The sequence below is a fragment of the Chrysemys picta genome, chromosome 6 (genome assembly GCF_011386835.1).
Source record: "Chrysemys picta bellii isolate R12L10 chromosome 6, ASM1138683v2, whole genome shotgun sequence".
NCBI lineage: Eukaryota > Metazoa > Chordata > Testudines > Emydidae > Chrysemys > Chrysemys picta.
In genome coordinates this window covers 95,253,140-95,280,048 of record NC_088796.1, presented here as the reverse complement: position 1 = coordinate 95,280,048, position 26,909 = coordinate 95,253,140, and the positions used below count along the sequence as shown (strand labels likewise).

The window sequence follows — 26,909 nt, the reverse complement described above, 5'->3', positions numbered from 1 at the left end:
TGGTTGGCCTGCAAATTGGGGTGGTGATAATTTTATTAGATGTTCAGATAATGCTGTGTTGAGTGTGGCAGATATAGATAGAAAATCCTAATTAAAAATGCATCCGTCTGTGGACCTTTTGACCATACCGCAATAGGCTCGCCAACTGAGCATTGCAAACCAAGCTGCAGAGATGTCTTCACAGGACTGAATATGAAATTGTGTTTTATAGAATAAGACTGCAGTTAAGACAAAAAGCTCTATGTCCATTATAGCAGTTTTCAAAGTGTCATAATCGTAGCTGACAACAACAAAAATCCCAAATTGATATGAACAGTTTTTTTTTTCTGTGCCAAAAAAATTATTCATAGTCAAATAAGATTGTTAGAACAACCACTGCTGTGTATTACCCTAAAATCAATCCTGAATGTTCAATGACTTCTAATTACAACATAAAGTAAACAGAGTAAAGCAGAAGAGAGAAGAGAAGGGGTCAGATTTTTAAACAAGTTAGGTACACAGTTGTGAACCTAATCTCTACTTGCAGTTACCATAGTTGCATGCACAACTCAAAAATTCTGCACATAAACAGCTCATTTGCACATACAACTATAAAATTTGTTTTGCATAATTGTAGTAACTGTGCGCTTAAATTGGTGTCCAATTGTACATGTAAATTTGGTACCTAATTTGTTTGTAAATCTCACCCATTGTTTTGGATAAAAATTCTTTCCAACATTTCCTTTCTGAAGAATATTAGCAAGCCCTATTTAAACGCAAGGTATGACTGTTAACCTGAAGTGTGTATATACATTAGCTGCTGCCACTCAATGTACCCATAATATGGCACTATACACATATCATACATGGAATGGCAACTAATGTAGTTAAACAGAGAACTAGGTGTAAGTTAATAAAAGGCATAATAGAAAACCCCCTAAAATGTTGCCCTCAGAGTATTAGTTTTAACGACATAACATAGATAGCGTACGCCTGACTCACCCCTATATCTTCTTATAAACAAATTGCTTTCAATATGCATCTGGTAGCAGAAGCTGTACTCACTAGAAAGCAATAGCTTTTGCAGACAGAGAAGACCTGCTCTGCACCATCAGGATGTAGGATCACAGATTCATTTGGCTGAGATGTGTGCATTTTGCCCTCATCTGCCAGACAATGTGGTGGCAGCTGGGGAGATTAGAAGATTAGATGTCAGGTTTTTTTCACTGTTGATTTTAAATGGGTATAAGAGAGCAGTAGCTATGGGGAAACTTGTGGTTATTGTCTGACTGTTGTAATGCTACCCTGTCACTTTAGGATTCATGGAACCAGAGCAAGGAAACAGTAAAGAAAACTGGTTTAAAAAAAATCAATCTAAGAATGTAATTTGGAACCAGTTATCCCCTCAGTGAGCACAAGCAGATTTTTAATGCATTTTATGCAAAGTTGTCAGCAAAGAAGAGCAAGTGACATTAAATTCCACGTGCTGTTGTGCTGCTGTTAGCTGCAGTCAGGTGATAAAAGTAGCTCTTGATACAAGCTGTGTCAAACCCATTAGGAAAGTGAGCTTAGAAAGCAGAAAAGAAAGCCTGAGTCCAAGAGCAACTCTCCGGCCTGGCACATTACCCTGTACATGTGCACGGTACAGGAGTTAGCCCAGGAATGTGATTAAAGTAGCCAGAAGTTGCTTTAGACAGCGCAAACAGTAATCAGAATATGGCAAGCCATGGGGCAGTCATTTTGTGTGCACCAGTCTCCACTTCCTTGCGCTCCCTGCTGGCTTTTCCCTGGCTCCCTATGGGAAACTATCTCAAGTGACTGGATTTGTTGTTTGATCGGATGGTGCCACCGCTGTCTACAGCTGTGTGTAATGATGCTTTCACAACATTTCCATCAGGATTTCAATCACCTTACTTGTGGGTCACATGCCTGAGATGTTTCAAAATTGGAGGGGACAATCATGCAGGCTACACATTTTTTCCCCTTTTCTGAGCATTTCTGCATACTTGGAGAGGATACACACCACACATATTAGAATGTGTATGTATCTGGATACAGATGAGAAAAAGCAAATTTATGATTGTCAATGTCATCATTTTCATTGTTGGAGTTGTGCAATTTGTTGTTTACATTATTTTATTTAATAAGGTTGTATGTAAAATTCACTGAACTAGCAAGGCACTGTATATATCAATCTAAATCATTTTATTATGGCCCCAGTTCTGAAAAAAACACTTAAGGAAATACTTAACTTTAAGCACATGCTTAAGCACTGTGCAGAATAGGGATGGGATTACTCACATGCTTAAAGGAAAGCATACACTTAAGTGTTTGGCTGATTCCAGACCAAAGTGACCAAAAATGCTGTGCTTTGAATTTTTGATTATGTGCCTGTTTCTTTTTTTCAGGAGTCATTCGGCATGTTGGAGATGCATTAAAGGATCATGCCTCAAAATCCCGAGGGAAGATCTGTACCATTGGTATAGCCCCCTGGGGAATTGTAGAGAACCAAGAGGACCTGATTGGCAAAGATGTAAGTCCTATGGGATCTGTGTCATCTACAACAAAACTGTATATTCTGGGTTATTTTTTCCTTTACTTTTTCTCGGTGCTTCTCAGATAGAAGTAGTATTTGTAGTAAAGCCGCTTGGTAAAAGGCAAAAAGTCAGGCATTTTCATGTTCTTAAATTTATATTTTGTGGGAGCATAGCAAGATTAGAACAGGAAATCCATCCTGTAGATTATGTAAGGCTCATGAAATAAGGCATTCCAGTTCTTTCTAATATATTTTGTATGCTTTTTTCTTTTGAAAATAAAAGACAAGGAATTTCCATTAAAAATCTACTTTAAAAGCTTGTTAAAGTTGCACAGTAAATCACTAAATGTCAGAGAATGCCAAAGCTAAGGTTTCATGCACAACTTGAACTCTGCCCTCTTTTGCAAATGTACTATGTTGTAGTCTTGAATTCAGTAATGACATACTATTTCCCAATTAATATATTATATATATATAATTATTCCACAATCTTGGAAGGCTCATATTCTATGAATTCTTTATTCAAGAGCCAGGGCTCCCCAGAAACCCTGCCTCACATATCTTCTAAGGAGTGCAGGTAACATTTACCATGCATCTTTCTTCATGTCATCCTTTTTAGGGCTCAATTTCTATCTATCCCTCCCACCTCAGGATCTCCCTTTCTCATTATAAATAATATAATAGCTTTATAATCTGCCTGCTTTCTTGACTTTGCCTCATTTGAGATTTCCCTACCCCTTATTCCTGAGTATTTTGAATGAGAACTTGCGATTGACATTTTGGGTAGATGCTAGAAATCCCAGTCTATATTCTACTGGAATTGGTTTATGTATTTATAACAACTGTATTACAGAATACAGTTATTTTATCTGAATTACTTTAAATCTGTGTCTTCCCACCAGGATTTATTCATTTGCACTTTGTATAGAATGGGGAAAGGCATTCACTTATAAGTTAAATTGAAAGGAATTACAATAAGAGTAAAAAGGAGTGGATTCAACTGGAATTTATAGCAATTCACTAAACAACATGTAACCACAAGAGGGGGAGAGAATCGTGGGGTACAACTTTGCACTGTCTACACAGCCTCCAGCCTTTACATAATACAATACTAGGGCTCAATCTGCCAAGATACTGAGGGTGCTCAGAGCCTGGTTGGAGATGGTCATCAAGGAGAGGGCTCTGTGGGAATAATTCAGAATCCTATTGTGACATAATTGGGAATTCACTTAAAAACTAAGCCAAAAACCATAGCAACCACAGGAATAAAATATTCCTGGTGATTTTAAGTGCAAGGCTGACACAAATGCTGGACTTCAAACAGTCAGACTTGACTTAAATTGTGTGAAATGAGTGGCAGAGTATTGTTTTGGAATTTAGGGATGAGCCAAGAGAGTAGTAATACTGCAAAAATGAAAAATGTGAAAATGTTTGAGAATTATAGGCTGGCACAGCTATTCGGCAAATTTCAAAAGGATACCACTGTCTGAGTGACAAACAAGAGGGTTTTTTGCTGAACTCTGCCATCAGTTTACAACCATGCAACTCCATTGAAGTCAGTAGGGTTGAGACAAGATAAGTGGGGTAATATCTTTTATTGGACCAACTTCTGTTGGCATGTACAAGCTTTTGAGCTTCATAGAGCTAAAATATTTATGGCCTTTGAAGTGTATGTATAAGAAACAAATTGTAACTTTGTATCTGAACCCTTCTGTCTCCAAACTTTGATAGTTTAGAGAAAATGGAAACTGGATTAATCAATGAGAGAGTGCAAAATTAAATCACTTCTGTTTCTACCCATCCCTGATATATAATATTATCTTTATTTTATTGAATGGTTCCTAGAAGTTCTTGCTCTTTGCATTTTTTGGAGTGTGTGCATATCTGTCTGTCTCTCTCGCTCTCCTTCTCTTGCTCTCTCGCGCTCTCTCTCTTTCTCTCACACTCACACTTACACACACACACATACACACACACACACAAAATGTAGTTCATTGTTTTGGAGAAAAATAATTTAAGGAAACAAAGATTCAGGCCAGGAGAAAGACCTATAATACAGAAACCAGTATCTGTATGTTAAAAATATGGTGAATGCCATAAAACTTACTCAAAAGGAAAAATATCATGAATAAAACACAAGAGAAGAATAACATACACCTTGGTCCATGATCATGTAAAATAAATCATAGTAAAGCAAGAAAAATGAGTATTACAAATATATATAATATATATAAAAACAACCTCAGAACAAATCAACCAACAGTAAAAGACTTACTAAACTCCAGTATCTATTGTGGCTCTGTGTATGTTTATTATGTCTAGTTAAATTAGTATCAAAACTGAAAAAATTGTCAAAACATCCCTTCATTGGGTGGAGCAGGAGATACTATCAGCAGCATTGGAGACAGAAAATTTGCTTCTGCATGTGATATTTACAAGGGTGAGAATCTCTCACACGCTGCGTTTGACTTGCTCAGCAAGTGTTTTCAAAATTATGTAACACTCCTGCCAACACTCCCAGCCGTCCTTTGGGCTGGAGGTTTGTCATGATGGATTTATGGAGAAGTCAGACTCATCACTGCAACTATGTCAGAAGTCTCATACTGTAAATTGTTTTTTGAAATGTTACATGTTCACCTAGGCCCCTATGAATTCATTTGTCTTTCCTCCTTTTGATGCCTACAGTAGGCTCTGTCACTTTCACCCTTAAATAAATTAATGTCATAGGAAGAGTCATTGTTTAAAAAGCATTATCTCAAAAGCTATGAGCCACAAGCTACTCTGCTAAAAAGCCCCATTGATTTCAATTGGAGTTTTGTGTGAATTCAGGCTTAAATAACCTCTTGCTTTAGACTGCAGACTCCACCTTTTGGGTCTGCCCTCCAGCCTCCCCTGCTGTTTCTCCTGCTTTCTTAACAGGTTGCCAGCAGGGCCAGGGTCTGAGATGACTCCCTTCCTCCTTTTCCCTGCCCACTCCTCACTAGCCTCCGCACACCTTACTCCTTTCCTCTACTCCAATTAGAGACACAGCGGGAGCTGAGGCAGGAGCCCAGATCAGGACGTGCTAAACAGATGTCAGGGAAGGAAAGAGTCACAGTAGCAGTAGGAGTGCAGCCTGAGTGTGACATGCTAGGTCGAGAAGGAAGAGGACTCATAGGGGGTGGAGAGAACTGTCGGGAAATGTTTTAGAAAGTTCAACGAAGGTTTGGAAAGTTTTACACTAGTCAGCCATTTTTTAATTATCTGAATGTTAAAAGGCGTTCTTCATTGCATATACTGTTTTAAACACTCAACTAATTAAAATGAATTTTATTAAAGTACGAATGTGGTATATATGTAATACTGAAGGAGGAATACATGCTTTGCCTTGTGCAAAGAAATATGATTTGGAAATAATAAAGCTCTGGCTGTTGAAAATAACATTCCGAGCTTGCACAGCACATCAATATCCTTAACTTTGGGGACTCCCTGTATGGGATGGTGCACAGATTCTTCACACTGGAGAGGGAGAGGAGCTCTTCATATTCTTATAAACCACAGGTATATAGCCAAAACCCACATATTCTGCAGCGCTGAACCTAATTCAGCTGTTAGGTTTCCAGATTCTGTGACACAATCGTGCACCAGACTAAAAATTCTCTGGCGGTTTCATTTAACTGAAAAGAAGTTTTTCAATTAATTAAATATTAAAATGAACAATACAATCAGTACAGTGGCACCCATGTTCTGTTAATATTAAATCCCACTTATCGTACACTGCCCCCATATTTTCAGTTTTCGATATGTATCAGAATTTTGTCTTAAAGCATAACTCAATCGTTGAGGTTGTCAGAGGGAGGCTGGAGTTTTTGCCAGTTGGGCAGGAGGAAGCTGGGGCTTTTTTCTCCTGTGAAGCTTTTGGAAGCAGTTTGGGATTGCAGGATAAGCACATAAAATGAATGTTTCTGCTAAAATGGGCAGCAGTTAAATAATTAAATAGTGTTGAGATTTAAATTACCTGTCCTGAGGTTTCAGACTTAACAACCTTCTGAGATTAAAGTACCTGTTCACACCCCCAGAACCATTGTTCAGCCAGTCTGCAGACTCTGTAAGGCAACAATGAAAACATGAACTTAGGGCTAGAAACAAAAATGAAAGCTGATATTCTGGAGCACAGTTCTGTGGCAAATTCTGCACAACTCTGTATACTCTCAGGAATAATGTTAGGCTCCCAGGCAACCTATCAACTTGTGTGAGGCTAGTGCCACTGTTGTTCAAAATGTAATGGTGGATTGTCCTCTGGTGTGATTCTTGGTATTATTATTATTTTTAATAATTCAGGTGTAATTCCTGTTGATTTCAGTGTGAGTTCTGGGTGAGTAAGGAATGAATAATGACTTAAGGATTTTCCCTTTTGGCTCTGGAAGTCCATTAAAATATACATTTTAGACCAAGGAAAGGCAGTATTAAATTTGTGTATTTTAATTCAAAATACATTTTTATTGTATAGCTCTGGGCTTGCCTATATAGGGATATTCAGGAAAACGATGTGATTAACTAAAGGTCTGGATTTAAAGTGCATTAGTTGAACCGCCTTAAGCCTCTGTGTGGACACTCTTATTCAGAAGTAAAGTGGCCTTTATTTGATTTAGCTTACTTTACTGTTACTGAATAAGAATATCGACACGGGTTTAATATGGTTTAAAGAGAGTTAACAATTAATTTGGATTTTAATTTCCCAAATATCCCTATCTAGACAATCCCTGAATAAAATGATATCTCTAGTATCCTATGATGTGGCAAAAGGAGAATAGAAAGAGGAGTACACGGACTGGAATATTTGGGGGAAATTTTAAGTCCACAAAACTTAAACTCTTTGAAGCAATTCAACTCAGAGTTCAAATTGAGGTCTGGTCTTGTGCTAAATCACTGAAGTCTGGTTATAGGTTTGTAATCACATACTTTTCCATGACTGCACTGAAACACTGCTGGATGTTGGCACAGCGGAGAGGAAGAGTTTCAATGTTCTCTCTGCATTTTCATGCTTGTATTGGTTTCATCCAGAACCTTAATATAATCTTTTTCTAAAAGTTGTTTTTTCACCCCCTTATTTAACTAATCTCTGATTTGCACTCAGCAACTGTTCTGTGGTCAGAAAAGAAGCACAGCAGAAACTCTGGAGAAAGCAAAGTAATTATTATTTTAGACAAGGGATGTTACCCAGTAAAGAGAAGACAATTGTGGTTGGATTTATTATTCAGTATTAACACAAGAACAGGCAAGTCCACAGTATAAACCTTAACTGAATCTAGGGCCATTCACAGTAAGAATCATCACATGAAATAAGAAATATAACCACAAACAAAGCTACAGTGCAAAATTCTTCACAAACTATAAGAATTTTTTTCTTACCAAGTATTTTATGTTCACAAACTGACCATGTTCTGAATTCTGAAACCCCAGGTGTTGAAAGCAGGATGGCTGCGGCTTGCAAGCATTTTCAGTAGCATACGCTCTGCATGGGCCTGACAGTCCCAGAAATCTACTGTTTTGTATTGTTCACGACATTTAAAACAGACAGTGGCTAAACAAAACTGAGAGCTCTAAACAGATGACTGTACTGTACTTGAAGTTGAAATGCACCATAAATATTCTGTGTTATGATGCTAGAGATGAGCCGAAATGGAACCTTTTATCCAGCCCCTAAATTTACGTAGGTTGGATTAAATGGAAGATGAATCCAAAACATCCCTATTTTTCATTTTACAAAAATAAATCCTGGCTTCCTCAGATCATATCTAGCTAATATCCCTGGGTTTAAGGGTTTTTAAAGACTACAATTTCACATGAACTATTATTTTTATTTGGGCTGCTTTACTGATGGATTCTGTTACTTATGGACCTCACTTCCAGTGCTTCCTTAAGAACTAGTTGGGAATCCTGCCTATGTGTGCAAGGTGAGGGAAGAGGTACCTTGCAGCACCTTCTTGATCTGCCAGCACATGCATGCATCTCAGGGTTATATGCAGAGCCATTGGGTCAAATTCTAATCTCAGCTATGTGTGTGCAACTTCAGTGGGAATTGTGTTGGATCTCTGCGGAAGACAATGGCACATTATAGTTTGTAATTCACAATCAGACATTTCTGTCTTCACTTGTACTTTGTGGTCTATTTTCTTAATTCAAGGAGAATCATATGTTTGATAAGATTAGGAGACAGATCAAATTGCCTCTAATTTTTAATGTATTTATTTGGTTTTATTTTTATTTATTTGTAAGCTAATGCAGCTTTAACATTCAGGAAGAGTAAATATGATTTTGCAGTTTGTATACTAGGAACCAAAGTCAAAACATAAAAAAAGAAGAAAAATCTCATCTGTTTGCAAATTACAGACCATGTTTTTTTTCCTTTCTCTGCCTTTCTATCTCTAGCCAAGAATATACACTTTTAAAGTAAGTTATTGCAGCAGTTTTCTTAACAAGAGGAAAAGGAAATAGACATTGATCAGCATGTCATTCAGAATATATTACTTTGTAATTTTGTATAGTATCCATTGCCATCAAATTATCACCTATTATCCTTTTGTTTAAGATTTTCTGGTATATTTTGTTAATAGAAAAGCAAATGTCCACCAGGAATATGTTGCACCTGGGCTTGAACTTAAGTCATTGGAAAAGAGGTGAAAATAAGCCTAGTTAAGTCACTGAGTCCTAGTTCAAGATATTGGGTGAGATTTTCATCCCCACTTTGGCTCCCCTCCCAGGATAAAGGGGCTGGAGCAATGTAAAGGGGGCTTTAAATTCCCACTTTTATCCAAGAGGGAATTCCCCTAGTGCAGGACCTGAGGGAGACAAATGCAGGCTGCCTTTAGAGGACCCCCTAACAAGCCCTGTCCTGAGAGGCATGAGATAGGAGGGACATATTAGCAGTGAGGTTACAGCAATGTAGCACTGCAGAGATTTGGGGCACTAACACACTCTGGGCTATCTAAATTACACCAGGAACTACTCCAGCCCCCAGCGTAGCCCAGGATCAGGAGGGCAGAAAGGTGGCTTAAAGCTACCTTTGCATGCCTCCCGCCCCATGCTTCACTTAGAGCTGTGCCTCTAATTGTAAACTATAGAATCTCACTCATTTTATCTTGGAATGCAACAAGTTTGGTCTAGATGATATATCCTCTCCTGTTATGTGTAGATACATAATGTGCAGTGTTGTTGTAGCCGCGTCGGTTCCAGAATATTAGAGAGACAAGGTTGATGAGGGAATATCTTTTATTGGACCAACTTCTGTTTGTGAGAGAGACAAGCTTTCAAGCTACACATTGTTTTCCCGTGTGAGTTCATTCAGGACAAGTATCAGAGGAGTAGCTGTGTTAGTCTGGATCTGTAAAAAGCAACAGAGGGTCCTGTTAGTCTTAAAGGTGCCACAGGACCCTCATTCAGGACAAAAACACCGTATGACCTGCGGGTGAACACCTTTCACAAAGCGATCACTCTATATCTGACCCATCAGTCCTCATCCTCAAAGGAAACCTGCACAACACTTTCAAAAGATGAGCCTGGGAGTTTAAATTCATAACTTTGCTAAACACTAAAAATCATGGTCTTAATAAAGATACTGGATTTATAACTTGTTATAACAATCTGTAACCCATTAGCCCCCCTTTTTGTCCTATGACTACAGAGATTTTAATGGGACACTTCACCTGGAATGGTCCCTTAGAATGTGTGCTCACTGCTTATGCTAAACTACTGTTTGATCTTGTATTTAGCTGTGACACACTCAATACCTTTTCCCCACCTAAAGAAGAGCTCTGTGTAGCTCAAAAACGTATGTCTCTCACCAACAGAAGTTGGTCCAATAAAAGAGATTACCTCATCTACCTTGTCTCTCTATATACATAATAGTAATAATACTGTATGTATATGTAATTTCTCCCTGCTCCTGCTCTGCTGAAGGCTTCCCCGTCTCCTCTGTTGTTCATGTGACAAATCATGGAATCATTCGTGAAAGAATTAACTGAGGCTTTTACTTGTCATTCAGGTATGGCCTTATCTGCCCTGCACAGTTACCTTGAATTATAACTCAAGTGTTGCCCCTGACTTGGGTCCCAACCACACATGCCAACCCTTAGCTTGAGTTTGGTGGGGTTTTAACTCAAGTTGGCTGGTCCATAAAGGTGTATAGCCTACAGCTCAAGGTAGCACAACTGAGCAGTAATTCAATTCCTCTATGCCAGGGGTCGGCAACGTTTGGCACGCGGCTCGCCAGGGTAAGCACCCTGGCAGGCCGGGCCAGTTTATTTACCTGCTGACACGGCAGGTTCAGCTGATCGTGGCCCCCACTCGCCGCGGTTTGTCGTCCCGGGCCAATGGGGGCGGCGAGAAGCGGTGTGGGCGAGGGATGTGCTGGCCGCGGCTTCCCGCTGCCCCCATTGGCCCGGGACGGCAAACTGCGGCCAGTGTGGCTGCTCTCACCTGAGCTAGGCTAACTCTAGAAGAGCTAATTCAAGTGTAGACAACTCGACTTAGGCTTTGTCTCTATGGTAGAATTATCAAAAGGTTTTAATCCATTTTCGTAATACCGTCTTTTAACTTGCCCAGGAAACATGAAGGATGGGAAAGAACAAAAGAAATGGAAATCAGTAAGGATGATAAACTGAAACTTTGTGGTCTTGATGCAGAGCCATGCTCCCCCAAGGAATAACCACAAAGCATGGAGTTTTGCTGTCTCCATTTAGAATTTTTCCTAACCTTCAAAGAGGATTGGAGTATCATTGTGTAGTTTCTGATCTTTATTGTAACAAGTATCACAGATAGTGAACAGGTTTCAGAGGGGTAGCCATGTTAGTTGTATCAGCAAAAACAATGAGGAGTGCTTGTGGCACCTTAGAGACTAATAAATTTATTTGGGCATAAACTTTTGTGGGCTATAACCCACTTCATCAGATACATGGAGTGAAAAATACAGTGGACAGGTATAAATATACAGCACATGAAAAGATGGGAATTGCCTTATCAAGTGGGGGGTCAGTGCTAATGAGGCCAGTTCAATCTGGGTGGATGTGGCCTATTCCCAACAGTTGACAAGAAGGTGTGAGTATCAACAGAGGGAAAATTACTTTTTGTACTGACCCAGCCACTCCCAGTCTTTATTCAGGCCTAATTTGATGGTGTCAAGTTTGCAAATTAATTCCAGTTCTGCAGTTTCTCGTTGGAGTCTGTTTTTGAAGTTTTTTTTTTGTTGAAGAATGGCCACTTTTAAGTCTGTTATTGAGTGTCCAGGGAGATTGAAGTGCTCTCCTATTGGTTTTTGAATGTTACAATTCTTGATGTCTTATTTGTGTCCATTTATTCTTTTGCATAGAGACTGTCTGGTTTGGCAGAGGGGCATGGCAGAGGGGCATTGCTGGCACATGATGGCATATATCACATTGGTAGATGTGCAGGTGAATGAGCCTCTGATGATGTGGTTGATGTGGTTAGGTCCTATGATGGTGTACCTTGAATAGATATGCGGACAGAGTTGGCAATGGTGTTTGTTGCAGGGATTGGTTCCTGGGTTAGTGTTTCTGTTGTGTGGTGTGTAGTTACTGGTGAGTATTTGCTTCAGTTTGGGGGCTATCTGTAAGCAAGGACTGGCCTGTCTCCGAAGGTCTGTGAGAGTGAGGGATCGTCCTCCAGGATAGGTTGTAGATCCTTGATGATGCGCTGGAGAGGTTTTAGTTGGGGGCTGTAGGTGATGGCCAGTGGAGTTCTGTTACTTTCTTTGTTGGGCCTGTCCTGTAGTAGGTGACTTTTGGGTACACTTCTGGCTTTGTCAATCTCTTTCTTCACTTCCCCAGGTGGGTATTGTAGTTTTCAGAATGCTTGATAGAGATCTTGTAGGTGTTTGTCTCTGTCTGAGGAGTTGGAGCAAATGTGGTTGTATCTTAGGACTTGGCTATAGACAATCGTGTGATGTGGTCTGGAGGTACGTATAGTAGTGGTCAGTAGGTTTCTGACATAGGGTGGTGTTTATGTGACCATCGCTTATTTGCACTGAAGTGTGCAGGAAGTGGATCTCTTGTGTGGACTTGTCCAGGCTGAGGTTGATGGTTGGGTGGAAATTATTGAAATCCTGGTGGAATTCCTCAAGGGCCTCCTTCCCATGGGTCCAGATGATGATGATGTCATCAGTGTAGCGTAAGTAGAGTAGAGGCGCTAGAGGACGAGAGCTGAGGAAGCGTTGTTCTAAGTCAGCCATAAAAATGTTGGCATACTGTGGGGCCATGCGGGTACCCATAGTAGTGCTGTTGACTTGAAGTTATAAATTGCCCCCAAATCTGAAATAGTTGTGGGTGAGGACAAAGTCACAAAACTCAGCCACCAGGTCTGCCGTGACATTATCGGGGATACTATTCCTGACGGCTTGTAGTCCATCTTTGAGTGGAATGTTGATGTAGAGAGCTTCTACATCCATAGTGGCTAGGAAGGTGTTTTCTGGAAGATCGCCAATGGATTGTAGTTTCCTCAGGAAGTCAGTGGTGTCTCAAAGATAGCTGCGAGTGTTGGTATCATAGTGTCTGACCAGAGAGTCTACATAGCCAGATAATGAACTAACTGCTCATGTTTTGTGTAATCTCACTGTAAGAGATCTCCTTATTTACTCATTTCTTATTTTGATTAATATTATGATTCAAGTTCTTGTATATCCAAATCTTTTGTTTTAACAGCAGGCGTGAAACCAGAACATTTTCCTTCTGATCTGCATCCAAGCAGCATTAATGAATCTGTACAGTGCTATACCCATACCACCTTTTGAACTGCAACTCCTTATCCCTCTATGTCAAAACATTACTATCTGAAGATGCTTAACAGTTGCAGAAATCACTGCATCTTATTTTGAGGTGCAAACTACAGGTCTGAGCAGCAAAATTTCATTTGCCAGCAGGCTGAATTTTTCCCCTCTTTATAATCATGCAGTAGGTAGGCAAACTTCTTTCCCCTCTTCTCAGAATTACTTTCTTTGCTCTAACTTTCTGGTATATAGCTCATGAGATACTGCTGCAAGACAGCAGATAATAGTAACCAAACTGTAAGGTTTCTTTGGTCTGAGGCAAAGGATGCATGGTCGCTTTACTAATATAAGAAAACTTAGCTGATGAGTCTATTTCAGCAAAGCATTAATGTTTATTTATATTTACTCCTCTATGGAATAAATGCTATATGATTGAGGGAATAAAAAAGAAAACAATATAAAAGAAACTACAGCCAAAATCAATCTCCTATTCCAGTACAGGGAGGAACTGCACAATATTGGCAAGCCACCCTCCTGGTCTTCTCTCTCTATGGCAAATGCCTAACTGAATACAGCTCTGTGTGATGCTTTATAACAATTACAGAGGTCTGTAGGCTTTCCTTTGTCTTCAAAGGACCAACAGAAGTACTGTAAGCACTGACATTTTAGGAACATAAAAAGAGCCCTCTAGCCAGGGAATTTCAATCAAGTACTAGTATTTATAAACCTTTACTTTTCCATCATAAATCTTTTACAAGAACAAGAGAAAGGGGGACTTCAGATTCTTTCTAAATGCTTGTCTACATGGAGAAGCTATTGCAAAATAAACTAGGGTGTGAATTTAAAGCACAGTAGCTATTCCACACTGGGTCCCCAGGTGGACAGTTTTTCTACACTGAGTTGGTTTTTGTGGATTAGTTTAATCCACTTCCAAAATGGAAATTTAACTGCAAAAAAGGCACTCTGTGTGTAGAATAAGCATGTCCACTTCAGGAGCTAGTGGGGAGTAACTATTGCCTGGCTGTTTCCCCAGGTTGACAAGCCCTTAGTTAATAGCAGACTTTTGGTGCTCATAGGTGTCTTAGAGGCAGCACAGAAAATACACTGAAGAGAAGCCCTCATCACAAGAGCTCACCAGCTATTGTTATCCACCATGTCTTATACTATTATTTGATTGTCCCTCCTACTGTGATGCATCATGTCACATTAATACAGCTATAAATCATGCCGGACATCATTATCTTTTAAAATGATAAATAATCTACCATCAAAGTTGTATGTTATCCATTAAATTGATTTTTTTCCAAATAGTTCCCTTTTTCTATACAGCTGAGTAATTGTACACATGTTTAAAGTACAGCACTATTGGAACAACTAGGTTACTTGTAGTATAATTTGCAAGCTTGTATATATTAACTATGATCTTTGCTGATTGATGACATAGCTTACATGGCTACAACGTGTGTATTCTTCTGAGGGTGAAATTCACCAATGGGCAGAGTGCCTGCACAAGGCCTTTCCCCTATTTTGAGGTCTTAAGTGGGATTTATCATTTAAGTGGTGTAAAGGTCTTGCCCTGGCCCTCTACATAAGTGTGAATTTCACTTTGATTTAAGGGGGAAACAAAGCGGAATGAGAAGTTTGAGCAAAGATAGGGCAAGCAATAGAATGTAGACTAGACTTTTACAGGGAACAGTTTTCATTCTGCTGGTGAATGCTATGAAGAAAAAGTGAGACACAGAAATACCAGAGAATGAAAACTCCTTTCTGTTGGATTGATGGGAGGAAAGATAAACTTGCAGATGGCAATGGCTATTGAAGCACAGAGTGATGAAAATAAGGTAAGTAAGGGGTATACAGTTGTGCAAGTAAAATACAAAATGTAGTGATTGCTCTAAAATTCTTTAAGGTGACTGAAAGGTAACTATTCAGACTACCAGTCCCATTGAAAGAGAATATCCTAGAGTTCTTTTTAACAGCGGTAGCCTTAGTAAGTCAATATTTACCAAAAAATACCGCACTGTTGCAAGTGCCACAGTTCTTTCCTATGCGATGTATAAATGGAAATTGCAATATCTCAAATTCTATAAAGTAGTAACTATTAGCAAACAATTATTTTTTAATTGTGACCTCTCTACAACTCAGACTAAATATTTTGTACCTCATGATTTACTTTAATCAGAGGGTGTTTGCTGGCTTGTCATATTGCGCGTTTTCTGTCTCTATAATGCAGGTGGTCCGACCATACCAGACAATGTCCAATCCTATGAGTAAACTGACAGTACTCAATAGTATGCACTCCCATTTCATTCTGGCTGACAATGGGACTACTGGAAAATATGGAGCAGAAGTGAAACTTCGTAGACAGCTGGAAAAGCACATCTCACTTCAGAAGATAAACACAAGTGAGTAACATATTTCATATTATTGTATAAATGACAACTATAGGAAGGACACTGAGAATCTAAGTAGATAAATGTTGATCTACAAAGGGGATGGGATTTTTTTAGTAACATGGTAAACATGAGTTACTGTATGTAAAGTAAACAAAAATAACATTTTAGGTGCACAAATGTACAAGTAGAGCTCAAATAACAAGTTGAATTAGTTTCTGGTAGTTTGACCATAGTGGCCAAAGCTATTAGGGTTCATTCCATGGCAAAGTTAGATTGAGTCCAAAATTTTTCTGTCATGGTACGTATATTTCTATATCCTTTAGACAACAAAGCAGTACTTCCAAAGACAAAATTAAAACTCAGAAAATGTAGGAAAATGTTCCATTTAGCAAGCAGGGAAGAAAACCAGTTGAATAGCAATTGAATCCACGGGCTCTTTGCTGAGAACTTTCAACAAAGTTGCATTTTAGAGCCAACTGTGGTGGTAACTTTTATGATATGGATACCTGAAACTGGAATGAGACCACAAAATTAATTTAACCAAGCAGCCATTACATGGTAATAGAGTGTGTTGGAAAATTCTTGAGGCATCGTATTTTCATCAAAAAATTACCCATTTGTCAAAACTGAAACTGTTTGAAAAACGGAATTGGGTTCAACAAATTTCCCAACTCAAAAAAATGCCAAGAAAAAATTTCAAAATTGTCAAAATGTTTTATTTTGGAGTTTTCTAAACAAAAAATTATGAAATTTAAACTAATTAGACTGAAAGGGAGGGGTTCAGTTTCTATCTGTTTTAAAATAAGTGTTTTGATTGACCCCCAAAAAATTAAAAAATCTTTTTCATTTAATTAATATTTTTGTAATTGTGACATTTCATCTCAATTCAAGATGAGAAAAGATTTTGAACTCTCGTAAATATTCATGGGACAGGATAACCATTTCACGCCCAGCTCTAAATAGTAGAGACTTTCATACATTATCAAACAGGGCTGAATTCAAACCAGCCACTTTGGGGTGAAGGCCTGTATATCAAGAAGGACCTTCCATGTTAAAGTTGAAATTCTTGTACATTTATATGGACATTACAAACTAGATAACAAATGTGATTTAGCAGTTCAATATAGCAACTTATGAAGAGTGAAGTATGCCTCAGAGCTTCCAACTTCACTCCAAGATCCAACTGTTTTCATGCCAAAAAAGCCAAAATGGGAAGTATTTTCTAGATTATTGCTGTTTCCAGGTTTACTATTTTCACCCATCAGTGGGCATCTCTTTTCTTCCCAGGTGGGAGTATGTACGTATCCTCGGCAAATATGCACAATATGATCTAAACTTAAGTTAACCAACAGCAAAGCATCATGTTCAACAATGGTACAAATAATGTAATCTTACTATATCAAGCTGTGGCATAAATAATTACTTTGAGGACTTTTGAGGAGATTCAATCTATAGTACAACAATCACATTAGGGAAACTTCATGTAAAAATGACTTTATTTGAATTGTTGATCCCTTTTCACTTAGATATTTACCTTAGCTCATTTTGGCAAAAGAATAAATTTACTGAAAGGCATTATTAGTATTAATGAATTAACTTTAAAAGCTTCAGCTGTTCAAGTTAGATACTTACCTGACTGTTACCAGCATCTCCTAAACTATGGAGGACCTCTCTCCTTGACACCCCACCCCCCACCCCCGCTGGAGCCACCTCATCCAAAATTATGTAACCCTTCCTCCCTCCTCTTCCATTCTTGTCCACACATTGGCTGATCTTCCATTGTGGCCCCAACTCATCTCTCTCTGACTCTTGCCCCTCAGTTGATCTTCAGTTCTACCTTTACTACTTCATATACACACCTTCATATACCTCTGTCTTCATACACACACATCTTTAAAGATAACATATAAAGATGACTTGGCCCTGGAACATCTGCTTGAACTTTCAGCTCTGACTCATAATGCAATTCGGAGCACACCAAACTCTTCTGCCAGCCATATTATGCAAGGTTTCAAAGTGGAAGCATCAGAGCTTCAAATAAAAACAGTTTGGCCTTGCAACATATCTTCAGTGGTAGGGGGATCCAAAAGCCAGAGGAAGTGTTGGTAAGGAGACAGGAAATTTGGAAGAACTGGTGGAGGGAAGGCTGCTGAGTGGAAGTTCACAGGTCATGGTGCAATGAAGTCTGGAAAGTGGGTGGCTTTACAAGAGGAGATGTAGGACTTGGAAATAACCTTCCGCCAAACAAAACAAAACATAGTGTACTTGAGTTTGTTTCAAAAATAATTCTGAGGCTTGCCAAGCTTAATTATTAAGGTTACCATATGGATGAGATAAAATAAAGAACACCTGCACAATTGGGTCAAACAGATGGCTGCTCTCTGATGCCTTTCCCTTAGACTTCTAGCAGAAAAAGCAGCATAGTGGACATCCTTACTGCTTGCCCCAGAATGCATAGTGGCACTGCTATGAAGGGACTTACATCTGAACCAGAGTGTGCACAATTGTGGATGTATGCCCATATTTACAATTTTAAATAATCATCAGCCTGAAGTGGAAAATGCCCTTGACAGTATCAGTCTCCGGTCCTCAGAGACAGAAAAGTCAGAAAAAGACATGTTTTTGACCTAATCACAAAAGAGCAAAGGGCTAGGCAATAGCACAAATTCAGGAACTAATGAACAGTTGGCAAACCATCTCAGCCACAGATAGTAGGATTGTCATTTTATTCAAAACGTGTTATAAAAACTCTTGACCTTTCCCATCCCATACAAGATCTACATTTTGTGGTTTTGTTATTTTTTAATCATCTTTGCCTTGATTCTAGGTTCTTTTTCATTGTATTGAACAGTATTTTAGAGGCTCAGTAATGTAGACCACATCTAAACAAAGGCTTTTAGTTTGCACGACCTCCTAAAATAGCTGAAAACTAGATCATACACAAATATATTAGGCAAGTCAAAGGGGAGTAGAGATGAGTCTTATTTATTAAAATGTAAGAATAGAGGAGGCCTCCAAGTGTGCCAGATAATTCTGAAAATATAAACTAGTTCTCTCATTAAAGTGACATTATTCTTGATCACTCATCAGTGGCTAATATGCCTGTACTGAATGTAAAGCACTGTGCTTAGTTTAGGCTCTGCATAAATGTATGAAGCACAATTAGGGAAATATCCTCAAGGAATATTTTCTTTGGAAATCAGTAATTAATACTGTTCCTGAGATTTAGAAAGCTTTATCCTCCACCACCACCTTCCCCTCACCCCACTTCTTACCTCCCTCATTGCCTCAATTCTGGATTTCAGTATTTGGCTCCATTAATGGTTTAGAAATTAGAATAATGTTTTCAGACACAGGGAAAGTTATCCAAAGTTGGTGTCTGTTGTGTCTGCAACTTGTGGCCCAGCACTCAGGGTCATATACTGGCTGTGTCAAAGTGAATTGTGCATGGAGTCAGAGATCAATATATGGACCTGAAAATGTGCTTAGAGCAAATCTTGCCTGCCCCTCGCCCCATGAGTGGAAAAAATACTTTAAACATAGCCAAGTTACCTGGATGAGGACAATTGTCACTGAAGTCTATGAAAGTGGAGGCTGCTGATCACCACTCTATACCTGAGCGATGTGGAGCTCTTTCAGGAGGGAGACAAAGGGACTAGAACCGTGCCTTTATTGTGTAGGGGGAAAGTTGGAGGGATCCGTTGGACAGAGGGTGGGGAGGGGAGCTGTCTTCCTTCCCCTTGTCCATGCATCCACCAGATACTGGGAATAGGTTATTTTCATTCCTGATGGGGCCCCATCTTCTCACAGACACAGATCCATTTTTGAAGCTGCCATCCAGGAACTCTCTCTTTCTTGGGACATGCTGAGGCATTGCATCTCCCCAGCTGCCAGTCAGCTGGAGAAGATCCACCCCACTTCCATCTCTGTGCAGAGTTGGGAAGATATTGTGTATGTTCATGGTTTCCTTGACCTCATCCTTGATTGTATGTAGGTTGGTGATCACTCCACTCCATAGTCAGAGGAAAAGGGTTAAGACAGAGTTTGACCACTGCATGGCTGCCCCTGTGCAGAATTCTCTCCTCAGGTTATGAGCAGGTCTCTCTGAGCTGCCTGCTAAACTTATAACCTATTCATACAGTATTACAAAGACAATTTGTCACAAAATAGAAGAGATAATTTATACCCAATTTAAATGCAGAATAAAAATAGTATTTTCCATTATATTTTAAGAATATTTTACAAATGAATTGTAAAATTATATTAATAGTTTCCATGAGAAATATTTAGAGAGCAAAGTTTCCCTACTCAAAGGGTAAAAGGCTTCATGGACCTATAACTAGAGTTCAGTTCTCTTCAAGCTGTGATGCTATGAGTAGACTATTTCTACAATAGAGCAGGCATTTAGGTTCCTTAACAGCCAGAACTAACACAGGCAAGTCAGACAATTTCTAATTCAGTGTTGTTATCCCTCACCACTAATACTTTACTGATTTCTGGTTCACTGCTTCTAAAAATGCACTTAATGCTGAAATGTCTCCCGTTACAGTATATTCATCATAGATGTTATCTGACTAGATCAAAATACTGCAAGTTTTGACTCTGAACATTTGTATAAGCTATAGCGTGGGGGTTGTTGCCAAGAGATAACATGGTACCGCTGCAGTTACGTTATGGCAAGCTACATGGAAATGCTTGAGTTCCACTCCTTTGGAAATCAAGCCAGTGACTCAGGTGCCAAAATAAAGATGTAGGTGCTTAAAATATGCTGAGAAATATGGCTAATTCCACTATTCAACAAGTTGGAATTACACAGGCACTGGTACCTGAAATATATATCACTACAGCATGGAAGCTGTTTTGATTACAACTCTTCTGAAATTTTCAGGCATGCCTCCATCTCCTCTTGGCTACTGTCATTCCATTTTTAAAATCCATCTAAATCTAAACTTTCAACACTTCATTTTGTTCATATGGAGGATCACACCAGCCCCATCTTCCAAAATCTTAATAATTTCTTAACTATTTCAGAATCAATTACAAATCTTCCCTGTAGTCTTCAATATCCTTTGTGGACTTTCTTTCCTTGTCTCTCCCTCACTTCGTCTCTCTCTTCAGCCCATCCCTCTCCGAATACCAGATCCACTCTTCTTTCACTTTTTCCTGTAGACGATGTAGCCTTCTAGTAAACAGACTTTCACCTTCGGAAATTGTCTCGTTGTGTCTTGACGTAAGTTCCGTTCCTGGTTCTGTCACAGATTTCATGTGTGGCCCTTGGCAAGTCACCTAACCTCTCCATTCTTTAATTTCCCTATATGTAAAATTTAAATAATACTAATCCAGAGGAGTGTTTTGAGGCTTAATATGGCAACGTTTACAAAATACTTTGAGGTATTTAGACAGAAGACATAAAAGTGCCAGATATTAACTTCTTCTTATACATCAAGATCCACTTTTTCCCTGGTATATGATCCAACTTCTTTGGTTAAGACAATCAAATCTCACTAACTGAGTCCATTCTGCTTTTCCCGTGCTTAGTTATTCTCCGCAACACTTGGGCATTTTACCTCTCCTCTACTTGCGTAGAAGCTACTGTATCTCTGTGATATGTTATAATCTGCTGTATATAGTTGTCTTGTTTATATGTATTTGGCTGCGGAATGTTGTTTGACATTTTAATGGTGCTATACGGAATAGTTTGTGTTGCATGAGCGAACATAGATCATGTCAGAAGGGTGGAGAGAAGTAGGTTTTGAAGGTGCCAGTTTAAAAAACAAATTAGTTGAATCAGATGGGTTAATTTTCTTTTCCCCCAAATATGATTTTGTTAACAATCATCAGATTAGAGATTGGTAAAAATTACATGATCCTGCAGAAATAAGAGCCAAGCCAGGCCTTTGTTCCTTCTTCTGGGAAAATATTAAGGGACGACATGGAAGGAGGAGAGCTCAGTCCACCATCTGACTCAAACGATGCAACCACTGAACAGACAGTGGAGTGCAGTGAAGCATCTAATTACTTAAAACAGCCTATTGCAAATCATCCAATTATAACATTCCCGGACATTAATGAAGCATTTCTATTAAATACTGATGTGTCAGATATGACTGATGGTGCATTATTACTTCAGGTTTCACAATGGCATTGGAAATCTAGCTGCATTTATCAGTCATGCCTGAAAATTACTAAGTAGTAGAGTAAAAGCAGCAAAGAGTCCTGTGGCACCTTATAAACTAACAGACGTATTGGAGCATGAGCTTTCGTGGGTGAATACCCACTTCGTCGGATGCATGTGGTAGTGGTGGTAAAAAAAAAAAAAGAGTTGTCATCCACAGTGCATTAAAAATTTCAGGCACTAAATTATTCACGTTTGCTATCTTCACAAATAATAAGTTTTCTATCAGTTTGAGATAACTACAAGTGTAACATAATGCAACTGGTAGGTGTTGTCCAAAGGCTGTTTAAGCTTTGTTGGGGGAAACATCATCCCAATTGGTTGACACTCTGTAGTGTACACATGTTGTTACAGAAAGTTCTCTGGGTAATTAAAAGAACACTTCAATAGTACTCCATATTTTAGATAAATGTTACCCAATGTTTACAAAGTCTCATGTCAGATACTCCTAGCTCTTTTTTCCACCTGATATCTTGGAGCCTATTTCTTTGCATATTTATTATTCGTAATCACTGTTGTTGTGACCTTATTGGTTACTTAAGTCATGAGGTATTGCTATTGCTCCCTAGATTGGTTGGCTCTCAAACCCATCACCTCAAACATGTAAACAGTATTTTTCTTGTTCTTGAATGTTCTTGTGGGAAGGAAGGGGGAAAATTCATTCATACAAGGGCCTAATCCTCAGATAGTGTAAATATGGGGCAGAACTCCAGAAAATCTGTCCTACAGATATTTATGGAAAATGAATAAAAGGTATTGTGACTATAGTAGGAGCAAATTCTCAGTTTTTATTTGAATGGATGTGCATAAATACTTTGTCACCAGCTCTAGTTAGTATTCTTATTAACTGATACCCTCACCTGGGTTTCAGAACCTGGAAACATAGCACAGAAAATGTATGTTTAATTATAGAATATCCTCACATACACAAGTATTCCAGCAAGCAGACAATTATTGTCCTTGCTTTGAACATGCTCATATATATTTGCTTCTGACAAGAAACTCAATATGGCAAGTATGGTGACAAGCCCATATACTATACCATTCTTCCCAGCTATATTTCCTTTTACAGTTAACGTTATTCTTAAAATCTAAAAGGAACCCTTAGAAGCAGAAAGTGCATATAGATTTCTGGAGCCTGTTTTCATTTTGAATCAGTACCTATGAAAACTGAATAGTCACTTCAGCCTATCTTTTGTTTCCTGTGAGTATAGTGTCTTATTTGGAAATACGAGAAAACTCCACATGAGCAGAGCATACATGGAAGTTACAACCGTGGTTAGTGTTTATTAAACATCAAATCATTCAGGCATTTTGAGATGCAGTTTGCTATCCTATTCCACAGGTTGTGCTCAACAAAAGGGAAATGAGCATTTTCAATACCAAGTAATTAGGTTTTTATAATTGGAAACGGCAAGTAAATATAACAAATACTCAAGCGCTGCATGAAAGTACCAACTCTGCCAATTTTGTGCTCTATTCTATCACCAAATGTTTGGACTTAATTCCCAGGGAACATTTTTTATTTAGTTTTGCATTCAGTATGCTTTATACGAGGGATAATTGACCCTCATGGTTGCGATAAGTGCAGAAAAAGGGGCTCATGAGACATTTGCAAAGCTGATTTGTGGCCCTAAAGACTCTCCATTAGCTTTGGAAATTGATTTAAAAATCTTTGCTTACATTTACTTCATTTTCCTGTTCAGTATAAAGTGTAACTTTGGGCTGGGGGGCTTCACCTTCACAAGAGATGAAGAAGAAGAAGAAAAAAAGGATATATAGATATAAAGCCTGGGCCCTAATCTGGTCATAATAGATAAGAAAAACAAACAAAGCCAGACATGCAGTTTTCTTTTATTAAAGTTCTTTGCTCTCAGAAAGAGTAGCTATTATGTTTCTCTTCAGGAAAAGCTGATGGAGCATTTTATATCTGCTGGGAAAATAGATTTTTAAAAAAACCCAAAAGCTGAGCTCTGTTTTAATTTTTTTTTTTTTATTATTTCTCCAGAATTCTCTGAAATACAATAAAAATAAGGAACCAAAGAAGCCAGTTAATACACTGGAAGATATAATTGAAACACTTGCATTAAGATGGTGGAAATAAAATCAAAGCATGCTATAGTCTGTGTGGGTTTTCCTAAAATCAATCAAAATGTTTTAGTTAATTCATTTATGTAGCAACTTTCACAAACCAAAATGTGCTTTGTGGAATTGGACAAAATGCTTCTCTCTTCAAAAGCAGAATAGAGCAGTAGAATGGAAGAAGTCTAATTGGGTATGGTAGGCCCTTTAGCCATTTTCCCAGAGCAGGCAGGCCAACACAAGAGACTTGGGGGAACATGCTCTGCAGTGCACGTAATTGTTGCGCCAATTTCAGTACATGTGCAAAGGAGGCTGGGTCACACTCCTGAGCCAGCAGACCAGATCTTCTAAAGGAAGTAGGGCTCCAGCCCCCAGTGAATACATTCAATGCTCTCCCAGCTTGGTGTTCAGTGTAAAAGGTAGGCCAGGTTCCTATCCAAGTGTTGCACTGTGGAGGGGGAAGTTTTTTGTACCCTCCCTTTTATGCAGGGACAGGAGTTTGCCCTATATAGAGAGTGAAATAATTTCACCCCCACCAAAATGCAGCAACCATTATGTAAGGTAGTAGCTATTGTATTATATCATGGCTACAAATAACATTACACAACACTTTAGGGACAGAGGAAAAGGATGAAGAATATCTTAACCAATTAAAGCCACAATGGGATTTTAAATAAGAAAAATGTAATTATCCATATTAGAATTTAATCAGGACCTCAGTGTCAACACCTCTACTCTCATGGACTCTTTAATGATCACAAGTGATCAAGATCTCAGCTTTACTTCTCATTAGTAAAACCAAAACTCCAAGCCAGCGTCCCCAAGCACCCTCTTGAACTATTTGTTAAATACTGACTCCTAGGGCATGTCTACGCTGCAGCTAGGAGCACGCCTCCCAGCTTGGACAGACAGACATGTGCTAGGTCTGCTTGAGCTAGAGTGCCAAAAATAGCCATGTGGACATTGTGGCACAGGTGTGACATAGGCTAGCCACTTGAGTATAAGTCTGCCCAGACCTCTGGGTCCAAACTCCGGTGGCAAGCCACAGTGTCTGCACTGCTGTTTTTAGCTTACTAGCTTGAGCAGAGCTAGTGCATCTGTCTGCCTGGGCTGGGAGGCACCTTTCCAACTGCAGTGCAGAAATACCCACAGAAAAAGCACCATCTACTGAATCACCAATTCCATATCCTTCAGCACTTCGATTTTTTTTTTTCCTGGGAAGTATGTCTTGCCCATGTCTTACTCTGCAAAGGGCAAGCTTGTGATACTCTTACTCACATTTGGTAGTGCCTTACCATAAGAATAGTCCCATTGGCTTCCCTGGAACTTCCCAAGCAATAAGAAACTACTAATTGTGAGTGAGGTTAGCACAGTCTGGCCATGAACTTGTAATTACTAACTAAATCTGTAATAAGGAGGCTACTGTGGCAAATAACAGAGCACTGTGACATCGGCCTGTAGTTACATCAGAACACTCAGACCAAAGAGCTTTCTAACATTTTTTTTAAATTGTTTATAAATAATAATCCTTAAACTTTTCTTATTTTTCCTTGTTTTGCTTCTTGCTGTGAATATTGCAAAGTCCTAAGAAACAGCCCCAGAAAGCCAACCAATTATACATCAAGGTTTGCATGTTTCAGGATGCGGGTGGGGTGGTAGGAAGGAGGAATTGGGGGGTTTGATTGTTCTGTTTTTACTCCCTCTCAGGTGCTTTCTTCTCTTTATTTACATTTGTGGCATAGTAATGGTAGAAGCCTCCTTTTCTTTAAAAAAAAAAAAAAACAATTCAGTGCCCTTTTCAGAATAAATTATGATGCCAAACAGTAGACAAATTATCCCTGCAGGAACTGAATGAATGCTTCGTGAGGGAGTGTACCCATTCCATTAGTGCTCACATCTTAAATCACAGCACATTGTCCCAATTTACCTTTTGGTCTTAGCGCTCACATAATGCTTTTCACCCAGGATATCAAAGTACACTGAAGAGGGCGCTAGGCATCATTGCCCCCATTTTTAAAGAAGGTGAAAATGAAACAGAGAGAGATTAAATGACTTGTCCAAGTTCACATGACAAGTCATTGTCAGAATGAATGGAACCCAGATCTCTTGAGTTCCAGTCTTGCAGTATAGCCACTGTACCATGCTGGCTCCTTTTAAAACTTGGCTGGTTTCAGATATTGTTGCTTCTGTAACACAGGCATAAGCATCTCTTCAGACTAGTGATGGCAACAAATACAATCCAAATCTGAACTTTTCTTGAGACTAGGGTTGTTTCAATCCAAGCTTTTATTTTGTCACCTTATAACACAGGGGTCAGACACAACATTCAGCTCAATATTCACAGTTTGAAAGTGTTCAGCTCCAAAGTTTTGATCTGTACCTTTACTTCATACAATCAATGAGCTAAGTAACGAGGACTGTGTTAGAGTGTTAAGCAAGGGCATCAGTCTTTCTTGTTTAATAATTCATTCTGTATGTAGTAGGGTAGTTTATTCCTCAACAGGCAGAGTGAAGGAACTAAACAGCAAGGTTGGGGTGGTTCTGGTTGTGTGGAGAAGGGAATTCCGACAATGTAACATGTCTACAGTATCTATTCATGTGACCCGTGGACTTCCCTTTGTCATCCTATGCCTGAGAATATATGAAGGGGGCTGGGAAGGCAAAGGGACGTTCAACTGTCATCACTGGCATCTTTTTTTGACCATTGCACCATCATCAAATGCATTGGAATGCTCATTTACGTCAAATTTTCCTTTCACATTCTGTGCAGCACTTGATGCATTTCCATATGTGTGTAGTTAGTTAGAGGTACGCACAGATTTATTTTTAACAAAGGGACCCACTGTAAATTGGAGCTGTCTGAAATGTTCCCAACAAAGCTAAGAACCATCTGAAATTGCCTGGTTTCAGGTTTCATTACAACCTGGAAGCTCAGGCCATGGTCATCAGAAAATTCACCATGGTTTGTGAATCCGACAGTGG

General features: G+C 39.0%; 1 protein-coding gene across 15 annotated transcripts in view; it reads left to right on the top strand.

Annotated features, from left to right (window-relative positions):
• The window catches only part of TRPM3 (transient receptor potential cation channel subfamily M member 3), a 593,201-nt gene that overhangs the window by 429,158 nt on the left and 137,134 nt on the right, over positions 1 to 26,909 (top strand). For all 15 annotated transcript variants that reach the window (XM_005297759.5, XM_005297764.5, XM_065549391.1 and 12 more), the window contains exons 5-6: positions 2,388 to 2,512; positions 15,508 to 15,679. In XM_005297759.5, coding sequence (XP_005297816.2) covers positions 2,388 to 2,512; positions 15,508 to 15,679 — 297 coding nt within the window. The remainder of the gene's footprint in view (positions 1 to 2,387; positions 2,513 to 15,507; positions 15,680 to 26,909) is intronic.